At 34.2% G+C, this 17,227-nt stretch overlaps 1 protein-coding gene across 1 annotated transcript in view; it reads right to left on the minus strand.

Annotated features, from left to right (window-relative positions):
• Positions 1-17,227, minus strand: part of LOC106106443 (cGMP-specific 3',5'-cyclic phosphodiesterase-like) — a gene marked incomplete at its 3' end in the record, with an annotated part of 59,900 nt that overhangs the window by 28,854 nt on the left and 13,819 nt on the right. Inside the window, exon 2 of the mRNA XM_013287021.1 lies at positions 4,384-5,068. Coding sequence (XP_013142475.1) covers positions 4,384-4,983 — 600 coding nt within the window. The remainder of the gene's footprint in view (positions 1-4,383; positions 5,069-17,227) is intronic.

The raw sequence follows: 17,227 nt of genomic DNA on the forward strand, positions 1-17,227 counted from the left end.
ACTTCACAAGGTATTTTCTAGGGTTGTCTACATACTTTTTATGGCACCAGTATTAAAAAGAGCAAAAAAAAACATACAGACGACTTGAGTACTCCTCCTTTTGGGAAGTCGGTCAAAAAGAGATACGAATAAATTAAAAAACATTTACTTAGAGGAGTATTTAATAATGAAATAATAAATTATTTTTAAGGATAAAGAAAAAAAACTTATGTAAACCTCAATTAGTAATACATTCAGTATTGTGAAGGAAATTTCTAAACAATTATTGTAAGATTTTCCCGAGGCACATCCCTGATAAAGTTGTCTCGCCTATGGCATTTGTATATTATGCATGGCGGACTAAAATAGCACGAAGTTGCCCTTCTGTCCGCGTTAGTAGGGTCGCTATTCACTGGTCATTTCTATTTTTCAATTTAGAACGCAAGTTTATAGCTTGTATTTAAACATGGAGAAAATATGCAACCCTGATTTGGTGGAAATGGAGCGTTTAAAGCGAGATGGAAGCAGGTCATTAACATCTTTTTATCGTGCTTACATTCTAGAGGATAGTAAATCATCAAAAAGTAGAGGTCTTTAAAGGTAGCGTGGATTTTATACATTTATGTTACAGATTATACAAATATCTATTTCCATTTATTTAGTTAGGCATTGTTTCCTTAAGAGCCTGTCCCACCACTGGCTGATAGAGACTCAAATAGCTCAAAAATGTTGTCACCGTCAGATAAAGTAACAAAATCCGATATTTCACATATTTTACATGTTGGATTGCTGAGACAATTTACAATTAGGTGGGACATGCCCTTAGTACTTTTCTTTTATTATTACTTCACTATTCTTATATCTTCAATGTCTTCTGATCTTATTTACATTTTTGCCCTCTTTCAAAGTCGATGCGATTTAGTCCACATATGAATTTTGTACTAAATTTTACTAATATTATAAATGGAAAAGTTTAGATGGATGTTTGTTAGTTTGTAGCCTAAACTGCTGAACGGATCTCGATGAAACTTGGCATAGATGTAGAGGATAGTCAACAAAGTTGATAACACGGATGCTACTTAGATTTTTTTAATTTCACACAGACGGAGTCGCGAGCCAAAGCTATCTTAACAATGAAGATAATTTGTTTATTATTGCATAAACACGTCCATTTGCTTGTACGCGTCATAGAGTAAATAATACGCAGTGTCACTAATGATAGAGCAGTAAGTTTAACGATCGACTATTTGTCACTTTATCAACGATATCGGCAGAATTCATTGGGAAATTAGTCAAAGCCGTTAGACGCCTACGTTAGTAATTATACTAACTCAACAACTAGTTTATATTCATGTAGCTTCATTAATATTGGTAGACTAGCTGTTCCCGTGCGGCGTCATCCACAGGAAAATATAAAAAAATATTTTATTGCTTATATTTGTCAAATTGTCAATTGCAAATGTCAAAATTACCGTTACCAATAACCTTTCTTAACGTTGCTAGCTTTTAGGTTATGGCCCCACTCTCACATGGAGGTTTTTTCGAATTTATTTACCCCCTAAGATCAATAGTGTGAAAATATATAGCCTAAAGCATGTCGTAAGTGTAGGGCTTTTTATTATAGAAAGAATTATTCAAAAATATGCTGTGATTGCTGACATCCTACGCCACAAGGTAGTGTGTGTTTACGCTTTATTATATTAGTATAGATTATAGGATATTTTATGTTCCAATTGTATGTTACGATTGTAGCATGAAGATTGGTTCTGTTTAATATTTTGTCCTCAGATAAACGATGTGAGCCGAAACTTTGACTTTAGAATATTTAAATAACATTAGAAATTCATCTCTTGAGATAGTTATGTATGTTTTTATAATTGTACTAGCTTTGACATGCGATTCCCTTCGTGCGGTATAAAAAAAAAAACAAATGTTAGTATCACATGTGTTCTAGACTGTGCTCTACATCAATGCAAAATTTCATTGCAATCATCATAACTTCAAAGCTTCATGACTTTCGCATTTATAATATTACTAGCTTTCGCCCGCGACTTCGTCCGCGAGGAATTAAAAAAAAACAAAAGTGGATAGCCTATCTGTTCTTCCAGACTATCATCTACATTCATACCAAATTACATCGAAATCCGTTCAACCGTTTAGGCTACAACACTAACAAACATCCATTCATCCATCTAAACTTTCGCATTTATAATATTAGTAAGATTAAATTATTTTGTACTTGGTAGTTTAAAAAAAATAAAACACAGTTTCACGTACAATCATTTTAAGAGAAGTAGGCAAGTGATATTTTTAATAAGTCTAAGCCATTTTCTCCTAAAGATCTTCCTAAAGGAATTATTAAGATATCATTATATGACAGCAGTCGTATAAAATCTACATAAATAAATAAAACATTGGATACAGGTCGACGCTCCTGTCGTGTACAGATCGATTAGTGTTTGCGGCTTCTAATTAAAACAGCAAATAAAACCAACAAGCTGTTATTTATCACTCCATTGTCAGGTAAATGGACCAAATTCATTGGTAAAATAGAGCACACCTTTAAATAAACTAACAGACAACTGTTAAGCCTCGTTTTAATTTCTATGTGCGTATTATGGGCGTCAAAGCCATGTTATGTTTGTTGCCTAAGATGTCAGCAATTACAGCATATTTTTGAATAATACTTTTTTAATAAAAAGCCCTACACTTACGTCACGCTTTAGGCTATATATTTTCACGCCATTTAACTTAGGGGGTAAATATTTTGGCTGAAAAGCCTAATGTGGGAAAGAGACCATAACTTACTGCCTTCATCAAGGAAGCAAGGTTGTCATCATGTCATGTCATTTTGACATTTGTAATTGATAATTTAACAAATGTAAATAATAAAATATTTTTTTTATAACTTCATGCGGATAAAGTAGCACGAGAACAGCTAGTTTGTTATAAATTGTACGTTACATCATCTATCTATACTCAAAGATAATACCGCTCAAACGCTTTTACGCCTGTCCCTGATAAGATATCGACCAAATTGAATAGAACGATACATTTATGATCTTCGTATAACAATAAAAATACTAGCTTTTGCTTGGATTTCATTCAAATGGAAATAATATACATTGAAAGTAACATGTTTAACTAATTATCTATTTTTAGGGAAAACTAATGTTTAAAGGAAGTATTGTTTTTTTGTAACTATTGAAAAAATTCAAAAATTCTTTCACCTTTAGAAAGGTAATTTATCTGTGAGTAATATCTTTTTAATTGCACGCGTGCGAAGTCGAGAAGAAAAAATAGTTCATGTTTTTAAACATAAAAGAACTACAATTTTCATCAACATCTTCGCACGAATGGGCCGGCTCGATCGTGTAACACCACGACCACACAGAAAACAGGCGTGAAGGGGTAGCAATTCCGCGTTTCGTCTGAGGAGTGTGGTGCCGGAGGCCTAATTTTAGTCCCTTTCCCTTTCCACCCTTTTCTTAAGAGGAAAGGATGGAAAGGAAAGTGGATTTGACGGTGGAGGAGACGCAGGAAGGGGAAATGTCCTCTTTATGTGCAACGCATCTGCAATTGCGGATGTTTATGGGTAGTGGTCGCTTTCCATTTCGGTGGATTCAGGTGGCCGCTTGCTAGTTTGCCACCTTATGTTATAAAAAAAACAATTATATAGTAGTCGATGTTTGTTTAGCAATTCATGACTTTTGTAACCGTGACGCAAGACAAACGGAGAGTCCTCGAGTGGCTTTTAACTTATTATCAGAACGGTACACTTGAATATGAAAAACTGTTTCGATAAGTTATCACTTACTCGCTAGCGACGCTCGTAAACATAATGAATATCAATACTGAACTATATCATTGCCCACGACTTCGTCCACGCAATATTAAGATAAAAAGTAGCCTATAACATGCCCGTCTATGTCACCTACTCTTTAGTGAAAGTGCGGTCGAAATCGGTCCATTCATTTCGAAGATTACTCGGAACAAACGTGGCTTGCGGACAGACAGACAGACAAAATATTTTTTAATGCGATTTTCGTTATCAGCGGATCAAATCAATCTTCCCGAAATCTGAAATTTTTCTTTTGACATTACAAACACTCAAATTTTATTATATGTATCGATAGATATAAGACTACAGTCTAATTAAATTGGGAACGAATTACTAATATGATATGAGAAATTTTATTGAATCTGTATGAAGGGTTTTCGACTTTTTCGACTTCAGAAACTTGTCGACAAAGGTGTTTTTAACGAAGCTTTGATTTCATGAATCATGGTGAAGCGTTTAATACATTCCAAATTCAAATTTCAAAGATATTTTCTATGTTTTCCCTTTAATCGAAGTATTTCAAATGTCTGCATTGTTATGTTAGCCTAAATATTAACACTTACCTTTACTGGTGACGACGACAACCATAATTGGAATAGGTCTGACGTCACCGATGTACTTCTCGCTTCGTGATGAGGCCTTGGTGATAATGGTCCGCATGACGTTATATTATGTATCCGGTTTAATTCGTCTGAAGACGCACATTCCCTTAAATATCTTTCCAGAACTTTCGGTTTGTTCTCTAATATTCTCTTCAATTCATTCAATTCTTCATCAGTACAATCCGGTGAAGATCTGTCTATAACTTCTTTGTATTCGTCACAATGAGTTACTTCGTTAGGATAAGTATCAAATTCGTTATCTGGAATAGATTCTTTACAATAATCATTATCACATTGCGTACTTCCTAGTTCTGTTTCACAACCGTTCTGTTCAGTTATCTCAAGTATTGTTATCGGTGGGTTTTCTTTCAACATGTTTATTTCTGGTTTCCTTATATCTTCAGGCAATTCATATACTAAACGCATTAGCTCTTGTGATCGTTTTTTACTTTCGTCCGAGTGGTTCGCTGTTTTATTGTCACCCGAGCTATCGTTTGGGAAGCTCGTTCCTGTCTTTTTCTCGGATTTGGTGACAACATCGATAGGTTCTTCGGATGTCATGGTTACTTATGTAGTGTTTCTTTAGGGTTGACTGTTTCTGGATTTTTGGTCGACATTTCTTTTTGATATCATTGATTTTTTTTACCTGTGAACAATAAAAATTCAAATTAATTTTATTTTGAATATTTAGATTCGTTGTAGCCATCGAAAACTATTCAGGTTTTATCTAAATCGATATAAGAACGTGTAAAGGTAACATGCAAAACAATTTTTATTTATATTCTAGCTGTTCCCGTGCGATTTTATCAGCATAAAATTATTTTATTGTTTATATGTGTCAAATTGTCAATTGCAAATGTCAAAATGACATGACATTACAAAACTTGACAATCGTGTTTCCTTGATGTTGGCAGCAACTTATGGTCTCTTTCCCACATTAGAGTTTTTATCCAAAATATTTGCCTCCTAAGCAAAATGGCGTGAAAACATATAGCCTAAAGCGTGACGTAAGTGTAGGGCTTTTTATAAAAAAAAATATTCAAAAACATGCTGTAATTGCTGACATCTTAGGCAACAAAGAAGTGTGTGTTTACGCTTTATTATAATAGTATATATAAGAAAGAAAGAAAACATACATGACACCGTATTCGGTAAAACGAAAGTCAAAGAGCAAACATGCCACATTAACTCTTCACCTGTTCTCTTTTCGTACAATCCATTAAGGGTGTAACATAACACCATTTGTTTCGGATAAATATCTACACTAATAGGGTTACCTGATAATGTGACGTAATCAGTGACCCAATTAACTTCGGCTAGACGAGTTTATGTTAACAAGAAAATGTTTTATCCAATGTTTCTAAGATGGTACTTCGTATATTCATACGTTAAGTACTGAATAAGTATAGACTTCGATTTTTAAATATAATTAATAAATCACAATAAAGACTGGCAACACATCTGTATTTCTTCTTTAACATGTCCATTGGTTTTATTTAAAGTTAATTTTTTTTTAATGTTAAATTTATACAATTGACTAGCTATTGCCCGTGACTTCGTCCATGAATATTAAGATAAAAAAGGTGGCCTGTAATATACCCGTCTACGTCAGCTACCCTTCAGTGAAAGTCCTGTCGAAATCGGCCTAGCACTTTTGGAGATTACCCGGAAAAAACGTGGCTTGCAGACAGACAGACAAACATTTTAATGCGATGTTCTTTATCAGCAACGCAAATACATCATCATCCCGAAATCAGGAATTTTTCTTTTGATATTACAGACACGCCAATTTTATTATATGTATAGATAAATATATCACACTAATATTATAAATGCAAAAGTTTATATAAATGGATGGATGGATGGATGAATGTTTGTTAGAGTTTGTAGCTTAAACTGCTGAGGATATTTTGGAAGAACACATAGGCTACTCACTATTGTTTTTTTAACTCCACGCGCACGGAGTCGTGGGCGAAAGCTAGTAGATTTATAAGTGCCTATTTGTAACAATATGCCTTTAAAGGTTGAGCAGTAATATAAGAATAAGATACTAGAGCAAAAAGTCTAAAAGAAAATACACAAAATACTTATTGATTCACGTATTTCCTCGAATGACCGACATATTTCCATGAACGACATTATTTAGACAGTCCCTATCGGTCGCCATTCTTTTGCGGCCTACGTAAATATATGTAACTAGTTTCGGATTTTATTACTCTTTATTGTATACGTATAACTTTGTTTAGTATCCTAAAGTTTTGCAATTTAGTATATTGGTAATCTGGATTTATCTGTTACTAGCTTTTACCCGACACTCCGTCCGCGTGGAAATAAAAAAATGTCAGTAGCCTATGTGTTCTTCCAGACTATCATATACATCTATGTCAAATAACATCGAGATCCGTTCAGCCGTATAGGCTACAAACTCTAAATATCCATCCATCCATCTAAACATTCGCATTTATAATATTAGTAAAGTAATAATCTGTTATTTTAGACAGCAACTACCTTTCGCCCGCGACACCGTTTGCGTGGTATTAAAAAAAAAAAAAACAAAAGTAAATAGCCTATGTGTGCTTTCAGACTATTCTCTACGTCCATACCTCATTGAAATCCGTTCAGCCGTATGGTCTACAAACTCTAACATCCAACCATCTAAACTTTCGCATTTATAATATTAGTATGATAAGAAGTAATTGCAGGGTGTTCCAAAGGGATGAAAATTAGGATTATAATTTTAACTTACATTATTAAACAAGCTGTTGCCAATTGTTCTGTCTCAGATGAAAAAAAAAACCTAATTCCTATTCCACTGTACTCTATTCCAGACTATATATTCTCTGTTTTACATTTTATTAGGGTTGCAAGAGTCTCTCTGTAATTAAGTGGTAACAAACACATATAATCTACCGATTTCTTTTTAATTTTCTTCATAATAAACGAGGGCAAACGTGTGGGGACACCCAAATGCACGACGCCCATGGGACTCTAACACCAGAGGAAGTACAAATGCGATGGTACCTGGCGGTTGTGTCGTGTCGTCCGATAACGAATCTCGATGGTCGGAATCGTTTCAAACAGCTCCTCGTAACAGTCCACGTGGTAAATGCGGTAAAAATAATTTGGTTGACAAATGCAATGTTTTTAAAGACTTTTTATACCTTCCACAGATAAATGGAAGCCATTTGCATACAAATGGAAATACCATATCATTATTCAACATGTAATCCAATAAAATAAAGGGTTTCGTTTTATTGAGCTTAATACAAATGGTAAGTAGCTATTATTTGCATTTACAGATCAACGAAGTTAACTGACCCGGTGGGTATATGTCAAACTAATTTATGATGTCACACTAGTACCCTCCTGTCAGTGTCAAAATAGTAGCAAGATCACTGATCTGTATAAATGGATAGGTATACTTTTTATAGCCAGTCCATTTATAAAGGCCAGTGAATAAAGTCGTGTTCGTACTGTAGCTGTTTTATTTTTTTTAATGCCGTTTACTATGCCCAATCAGGTTTATAGGCAAAACTGTTTCCGACAGAACTATCCGAGATGGTGCTTCTCTCACTAGCCAATGTCCTTGTTTGACAATAACTTTACTGGTCTGTCAGTCGCTTTTGAATTCACGCAACAAACTCTTTTAACACATAAAATGACTATTTTATGCAAAATATCTAGTCTCATATAAAAATATTTTAGCACACAAGCGATCAAAGTGAGAATCTCTTTGGGACAAAACAGCGTTACATAAACATTTTGGCACGAAACAAGTCATGTCACTCGTAAACATTTACAAATCTCGTTTACTAAAAAGGGTAAAACTGTAAGTAAAGAGCATTGTTATTCCAGAGTGTATCTAAGAGAATTACAAAGGCCGGACTGTATTCGTTATCTACTTTCGCTATTAACTAGGGTCACCATGGGTTTTTATAAGTAGGGACAATAAATTGCCATCACTCTCAATGTCCTTCAAAAAAGAGACCAATATGTACAAGTTACTTTAAGATAAGGAAACATTAGTTTAGTGTTGCCTTAAGTTTGAAATTAAAACTATCTATTGCTTTTAACACGTTTACTGTGGCAAGTAAAATCATAATTCGTCATCTAGTGCGCCGGCGGGTCAAAATGAGCCTCCAATATTTCCGCCAGTGCTTGGCAGGTCTTTCTAGACCCACCAGCACTAGGGTAGACTAAATTGCTATAATTTTGTGGAAACATGATGCATACATTTTATGTGATGTAATGTATACACCTGATAATCGTTTCGCACTAGCGAGAAGGACATAGTTTTCTTCGTCGCTTAAGTACGGCGTCACCGCGTCAGGCCGATATCGGCCTGTTACGCAGTGCGCGTTTTAAACTATGCTTACCATGTGTTCGATAAGTCAATCAGTCAATTGGTAAACCATAAATTCCTTTATAAATCAAATACCATTGTGAACTTAGTATTAACCCATCCACGAGGGATTGCGTAACGATCTGCTGCCCCACAATTGCTTTATTGCTCCGTCTTACGTGTGACACACGGCACTTAGCTTCAGCGAACAGCGAACAGAAAAGAATCGTATACGATTTGGTTCATTTGTTAAGAGATGCTTGGAAATATAAGTATATACAGATTGTATAACTTGCTGTTAAATATTTATATGTAAGCCAAATTGTGTAACTATTAGCATTTTTTCTATTAGGATGGCTATTTTAAAACTTAAATTGTTAAATGAGAAGGATTTTTCACGTGGTTCTGAAACTAATGATTTTATTGAACTTTGAGGATTGAATCAACGTATTTCTACTCAAAACTCTTACACAAGTCACACAATCATTCTCTTAAAAATAAGATAGCAGTGTGTCGAGTGCTTCGGTGGTAAGACTGTTCATCCTTAAGGTCCGTGAATCACTTGAGTGGACAATGCACGATCGATGTCGGACATGAATATTTGAGTAGCGCTTCATTTGGAAGTGAGACACGTATAGATGTACAGACCGGGATTATGTCGGTGTTACACCTAAAAACTTACAATACGACGAGGAACAATAGGACGCTTTTAAACATTTTTGGTTTTGTTTTTTAATTTCATTTCAATATTGTATAATTATTTAAACATTGTATTTTTTATTAAGATGTCGTTTTCGCAACTTACTTGCCTAAATGGTTATTTGTAAAAATAGGCGGAGTTTGTCTTGTAAGGAGTTTTTTTATCTGTAAGTGGGACACAGATGTTTTCCGCGGCTGTACACACTTCAAGGTTCAATAGCTTCTAATTCTTTACGATTCTATTGAGATAGGTCTTTCAGAGTTTCATAATAGGTACTCTACATCTATTTTGATGTAAATTACACTATACTGCCAAATTTGAATTTGAATGCAGTTCTCGGAGTAAACTGAATTAATACTCGTAACGAAGTCAACGGCTTAAAAAATGGAGATAAATCCTTTGAAGGCGAATTTTAAAATTTTCAAAGACATAAATGTGCACTTAAAACGTAAGGAAAAAGTGGTATTATATCACACATTTTTTTTATCAAACACAACACAACGACATATCCATTTAGTGATATCTTTCGCCAGGAACTCCGTACGTGTGATATAAAAAAAAACAATAGTGAGTACCCTATGTGTTCTTCTAGACTATTCTCTACATCTATGCCAAATTTCATCGAGTTTCGTTCAGCCATAGGCTACAAACTCAAACTTTATTCAAACGATTGTAAAAACATTTTCATTTCATAAAAATTACGCATTAAAGAGAAATAAGTGAACATTTTCCGTCTCTGCAGGTTTAATGAATATAAAATGAACGGAGGCCGTAATGACGTTCCTGAAGAGGTCTGTAAATGTTTGCCGTGCTGGGAAATGATCGAAAAGCGCCAACCTCCATTATTATAATCACTATCTTCTCATGACCTTTAATATTAAAATGAAAATCATTTCTGTTACAACACACAACCACAATTTACATATAGTTTAAATACTATGATATATTTACACTAGCATTCGCACGCGACTCCATCCGCGTTGGATTAAAAAAAAAACAAAAGTGAATAGCCTATGTGGGCTTCCAGACGTTTAAGCTACAAACTCTAAGAAACATCCATCTAAACATTATGATTTATAATATTAGTATGCAGTATGAGCGTCGGTGGCTCAGTGGTTTAAGCACTTGACTTGTAATCTACAGGTCTTGGGTTCGAATCCCGCTGTACCAATGTGATTTTCGATTTTTGAATTTTCATATGTACATAATTTACACGACTTTCTTACGGTGAAGGAAAACGTGATGCCTGCACATATCGGCGAAGAAATTTAAAGATATGTGTGAAGTCGACCAACCCGCACTTGGCCAGCGTGGTTGACTATGGCCTAGTCACCCCCGTATTAGGGTAGGCTCCGAGCCCCTCGGTGGGGACGTATAGTGAGCTGGTGATGATGATGCAGTATGATGTTTTCTACACAAATATTATAAATACAATATTTATATTTCTGTATATAATGTCTTTTAAAATTCTTTTACCATTACAAAGCTATATTATTAATAAATAACATAGGCTACATTTTTAATATTTATACAGTGATAGGAGGCTCTGTTTTCAGGCTACGTTGCAGGAAATGGCTAGAATTCCAATATTTTTAATAGAAGGCTAACATAACCTCTGTCAATTTACTAAGTTGTCACAAGTATTTAAGCAATGGACGGATGCTTGTTTTGTATTATCAAAGTAGAGGAAAGGCCAAATGTACAGACAGCAACAAAACTTGTTACAAATTTTGCAAAAAATATTCATAAAATAGAATCAACATCTTGAATACAAATCGACTAATAAGAACGAATAAAATAATCAGGTGTAAATATTATACAAACAAACACTTTATTTAAGTTACCGCAAATAAAAACCCTAAGAAAGATGAACAGACAAATGTCGTTTATTACGGGCTTTATTGCCAAAAATCTCAAGTTTAGTTCTATTTTATTTAAAACCTACCAAAAAATATACAATAACGTATCAAGCTATATTAAAATCAAACCAAATAGCGTACAATTTATTTTAAATAATTTTCATTTGTTACGTAAAGCTTACGCTAGCGACTGTACTTTTCAGCCCTATTCGAGGTCGGACAAACACAGCCCAACATTTCCCACCAATTACACGATATTGTCTACTTTATTTCTGGATCGGGCCCGGCTCTGACGTAACTTGTTATTGCCCAGTGACATCTATGACTATAACTATAGTACGACAAATCTATCTGGCCCGGTGAGAAATGAATATTACGGATTCTTTCAGAATATGTAAATGCAGGCATAAGAAATAGCAGTCGTGAAACTTTTTTAATTTGATACTGTAATTTATTTGGCATTGATAATATTTTTACTATTTTACAACATCACGCGGACGTAGTCGTGAGCAACAGCTAGTCTATACGTTCATGTTTGACAAATTGCTTTGAATTATTTTAATATTTAAAGTTTTGTCACGTAAATCGTTACAAATGTACGATAGTTTTCAAAGGACCAACGTCTGTAGAGCGACGGTGGCTCAGAGATTTAAGCACTTGACTTGTACAGGTCTTGGGTTGTCCCGCCGTGTACAAATGTGATTTTCAATTTAACGAATTTTCGTACGTATATAATTTACCCGTCGTTCTTACGGTAAGGAAAACATCGTGATGCCTGCACATATCGGCGAAGAAATTCAAGGATATGTGTGAAGTCAACCAACTCGCACTTGGCCAGCGTGGTTGGTTATGGCCTAGTGACCCTAATTTAGGGTAGGCTCCCCTCGGTGGGGACGTGGAAGTGATGATGATGACTGAACTTCTGTAGAAAAGTAGTACATACTATTACGACCGACGTACGGAAAAGGGAAGGTTGATTGGAGTCATTTTAATTCGAATTACGAACGTGAAGCTTTGTCAAAAAGTAAACTTCTATGACGTAGATCCTGTTGGATTAGCTCGCGCTGAGATAATCAACTTAGAGATGGAGTTAGCTACCGACGACGGAAATTACAACTTAACTAACTTAATTTTACTTAAGTTAAAACGGGATTCCATCATACAGTGGATGCTATTAGGCGGTTTTTTACAATTATAGAATACTAGCTTTCGCCTGTGACTCTATCAGTCTGGAATCATACTAATATTATAAACGTAAAAGTTTAGATAGATGGATGTTTGTTAGAGTTTGTATCCTAAACTGCTCAACGGACCTTGATGAAATTTGGCATAGACGTAAAGGATAGTCTTGAAGAACACATAGTCTACTCACTTTTGTTTTTAAAATCACACGGACAGAGTCGCGGGCAACAGCTAGTTCGATAAAAATGGTAAACTACGAACGTGGAAAAGGCAAGATGTGTTCCATCTGTCCATGTACTGTCTTTAACGTTTTTTTTTGTTTACGAACACTAAGTGAATACGGCCCCTATTAATAGCTTTATGACGTCATAAGTTTATTGCAGCAGTGTACAACCCCAAGCAATTTATACGAGACGATTAAAATTAATTGAATTGTGTATTGTCAATTGAAATATGTTTTTTTTCGTATTTAAATATAACGAATGCATATCCGACATTGGGTAGCCGAAAATAAGGTAACGAGTTATTAATCTGACTATTATTATAAAAGATAAAGTTAAGATGGATATTTGTTAGAGTTTGTAGCCTAAACTGCTGAACGGATCTCGATGAAATTTGGCATAGATGTAGAGGACAGAGAGGTCTGGTAGAACACATAGGCTACATACTTTTGTTTATATTATTAATTCTATGCAGACTGAATCACGGGCGACAGCATTATCTTTGCTATATGTTACTAATATTATAAGCAATGTTTGGATGGATGGATGTTTGTTATCGTTTGTAGCCTAAACTGCTGAACGGATCATTCCGGAGATAGTGTGGACATAGTAACTTTCGCATTTATAATATTAGTAAGAAGTAAGGTTATTTTTTGAACGTATCGTTTAATTAAGCATATGTACGTACGTGTTTAGGGAGATCCTTGTCAATCACGTTGAACGTGACGTCACAGCGTGATTACCTTACAACGTGATTAAGTTGGAGCGTGATTACGAAGCAGCGTGTTTGGTACACAGCGATATGTTAACGCTACTAGAGATATTAGATATCTTATTAATAGTATAAACTAGCTTTCGCCCGCGACTCCGTCCACGTAAAGTAATAAAAAAAACTGTGTAGCCTATGTGTTCTTCCAGAGTATCTTTTACATCTATACCAAATTTCATTGAAATCCGTTCAGCCGTTTGGAGTACAAACTCTAACCAACATCCATCCATTCATCTAGACATTCGCATTTATAAAGTTAAGATGGATGTTCGTTAGAGTTTGTAGCCTAAACTGCTGAACGGCTTTCGATAAAATTTGGCGTAGACGTAGATGACAGTCTGGAAGAACACATAGGCACACTTTTGTTTTTTTTTTTCTACGCGTACAGAGTCGCGAGCGAAAGTTAGTAATGAATAAATTATGCGTTACAGTACAACATACGTTAATATTTTAAACTAGCTTTCGCCGGCGACTCCGTCCGCGTGGAATAAAAAAATAAAAGTGCGTAACCTATGTGTTCTTCCATACTATCCTCTACATCTACACCAAATTTCATCGAAATCCGTTCAACTGATTAAGCTACTAACTCTAACAAACATCCATCTTTCTAAACTTTCGCATTTATACGAGTAATATTAGTATAACATATTACACGTATTTAATATTGTTGTGTTATTGTAGTGGAATTCGCAGTAAAAACAAATATATGTCAACGACCGCTCTATTTATCGTTCTTAGAACTATAAGTAATGACGTCATAAAAGTGTTGCACATAGAACCATCACGGGTGCATTACAGCGCTGTTAGCCACAAGAATTTAATTAAGACTTTCCTCTGGGTCAATGTATCAAACGGATATGTCCGAGAATTAATGGTCAACGAGACGATAATAAATGCTTAGAGCGGGCACCCATTTTAAACTAAATTATCGCACAACTATTGTACGATTGTCGATTGTTTTGTAGCCAATTCAATTGTTTAATTACTCAACTACTAGGAATCAAAGTATGACCAAACAGTTGTGCGATAGATTAGTCAAAGGTGTGTGCGCGTTACCAGAAAACGTTGAGCCGAATGCTTACAATGATGTTCTTTCTCTACTGTTTGTTTTCCGCTCTCGCACGTCACAAAGTCGTTCAAATTGATACAATACTTGAGTCCAAAATATCTCCGTTTTATTCCACACTAGCTGTTCCTGTGCGGCTTCATCCGCATGAAATTGTAATTTTTTTTTATTTACATTTGTTAAATTCTCAATTGCAAATTCCAATGACAAGGAAGGCCTTTGACATTAGATCCCTATTCTACCATACCGCAATTCTGCTTCCTTTATGTTGGCAGCTTGTAGTTTATGGTCCCTTTCACACATGAAGGTTTTTCTAATTTATTTACCTTTTTAGTTTGATAGCGTGAAAATAAAGCGTAAGGCGTGTTGTAATTGTAGGGATTTTTATTAAAGAAAGGATTATTAAAAAATCTGCTGTGATTGCTGATATCTTACGTCACAAAGTGTTTACGCTTCACTATATTAGTATAGGTATCGCCATACGTTGAGCTTCATATCGTAGCTACATTTTGTTTGGTTTAAAATTAATACTCTATCTAACTTTCGCAGCTGCAATAATGAGATCAGTCGTCATTTTCTTTGGCAGAACGCGCTGTAATAACAAATATCTGAAATAATATCGGACTGCATTGAGTTAAACATCAAAGGCCGGTTCTCAATATTTTGGTACGGAATACCAATGACGGGGTAACGGATAAGGTTAGGGTTGCCACAACAAACATATCTCGAAATAGTTTTATGTGGGGTTGTGGCTCGATCAAAATAAAATAAACTTTCAATTTATTGCTACTTTTAATATTTACACTTTTTTCCAAAACACATCTTGTTACATCGTCGTTCCTCTTTTTTCTCTGACTCTAAACTTAAAACTAATTTTAAACGAACGTCAAAATATAAAATTCGAAATCAATTAAAAAGAAAACATATTAAAAAGAAACATATTTAACCTCCTTATAACCTCTTATAACCTCCTTATCCTACATTTATGTCGTACTAGCTTTCGCTCGCGACTCCGTTTGCATGGAATTAAAAAAACAAAAGTTAGTAGCCTATGTATTCTCTACATCTGTACCAAATTTCATCGAAATCCGTTCATCCGTTTAGGCTACAAACTCTAACAAACATCCATCCATCTAAACTTTCGCATTTATAATATTAGTATGATTTCTAATGATCTATAATATTTTACTTACAGTCGAATTTAATGAAGATAAGATATATTTACTGGCTGATTTATTTATTTTGTTTATTTTGGAACATGTTTTCATTTTTGAAAAGTCCCTGATTACAGCCTTATAAAGGTTAACGTTGTTTAGAGAGGTTTGTTATAATTTCTTATAAGCACTGAATTCGACTATTCATATTCTAGGAAGTAATAAAATTTATTTTTTAGACCAAATGACTTAACAATTGTTAAAAAATACGTGTAGTGGAATCTCACTAAAATAAAAGCAAACTGTCAACTTAATATAACAATAGTTTATTAACTAAGTCCGTTTTATTTCCCTAATCTCATAAAAAAATTAAACGCATGACTAAAACCGCAGTAACTTGACCCGTAATTCTTAGCGTAGTACTCCAATGTGACAAATGTTGTCTCTGTTTAATAGAATATGAATGAAAGAGACAAACTGCAATGTAGTTCTACACAATATGACTTTGTTTTACTCCATTCATTGATTCATTCCACAGAGTTCCCGCAATTATTTTAATATGACGCATTAAACGAGGAAAAATTTCCTTGTAATGTTAGTTGTGGGATATCTTCATAATTGTTTGTTTATTTAGTCACTAAGAAATTGTAAACATTGTTATAATGTGTCTAAATAAGATAGATTAGTTTGATAAATGACGCATATGAAGTATCGAATTCAATTTGTATGAAGACAAATGCCATACATAATAGACAGGTATCGTAGTGACGAAACACGCAGCGAACAATTTTAAACTATCGATATTCGGTTTGAATAATCATCGAACTCACTAAAATTATTACTTTCTTATTCACTAATTTAAAGGACAATTCTAGTATTGATTACAGTATAGATAATTTAGCGATGACAGAAATAATAGGGAAATCCAATTCGATTACGTACGGCTGTAGTAGTAATAAACATTTACTTACTCTCATTATTTGTTATAGTCATTATTAATTTGATAAAACAGTGCTTTTTTATTTCATAAGTTATAACTATAAATCTATCGATTCCAACTTCTATAAGAATAAAAATCGAAAATCGATAAGATTCATGACTGATTTTACACAACCCATCCCTACTAAATTTGAAATGAATTGTCAAACTAATCTAAATTATTTAGACACACTATAATTTATTATCTTACATTTGTAGATTATTGTATAACTACTTAATTATTACGAAATAGCCTGAAAACTTTTTTAATAAAATAAATACACTATTGGCCAAAAAAGTACAAAAAAAAAACACAAAAAAAAATAACAGCAAAACAAAATTCACAGAACTTATTAATGAATTTAAAAACTAAATACGTCAGCTCACTAGCGCCTTCTTTTCATGGCATGTTCTATATCCATGTAGATTTTAAATATTTAGATAGAACATACCGATAGCTGCGTCTCTGAACGGGCCTGGGTGTGTTTGATTACAATTAATTTTCATTCAAGTATTTAGTTTTATTGTTACATC

The sequence above is a fragment of the Papilio polytes genome, unplaced genomic scaffold (genome assembly GCF_000836215.1).
Source record: "Papilio polytes unplaced genomic scaffold, Ppol_1.0 DF822178.1, whole genome shotgun sequence".
NCBI lineage: Eukaryota > Metazoa > Arthropoda > Insecta > Lepidoptera > Papilionidae > Papilio > Papilio polytes.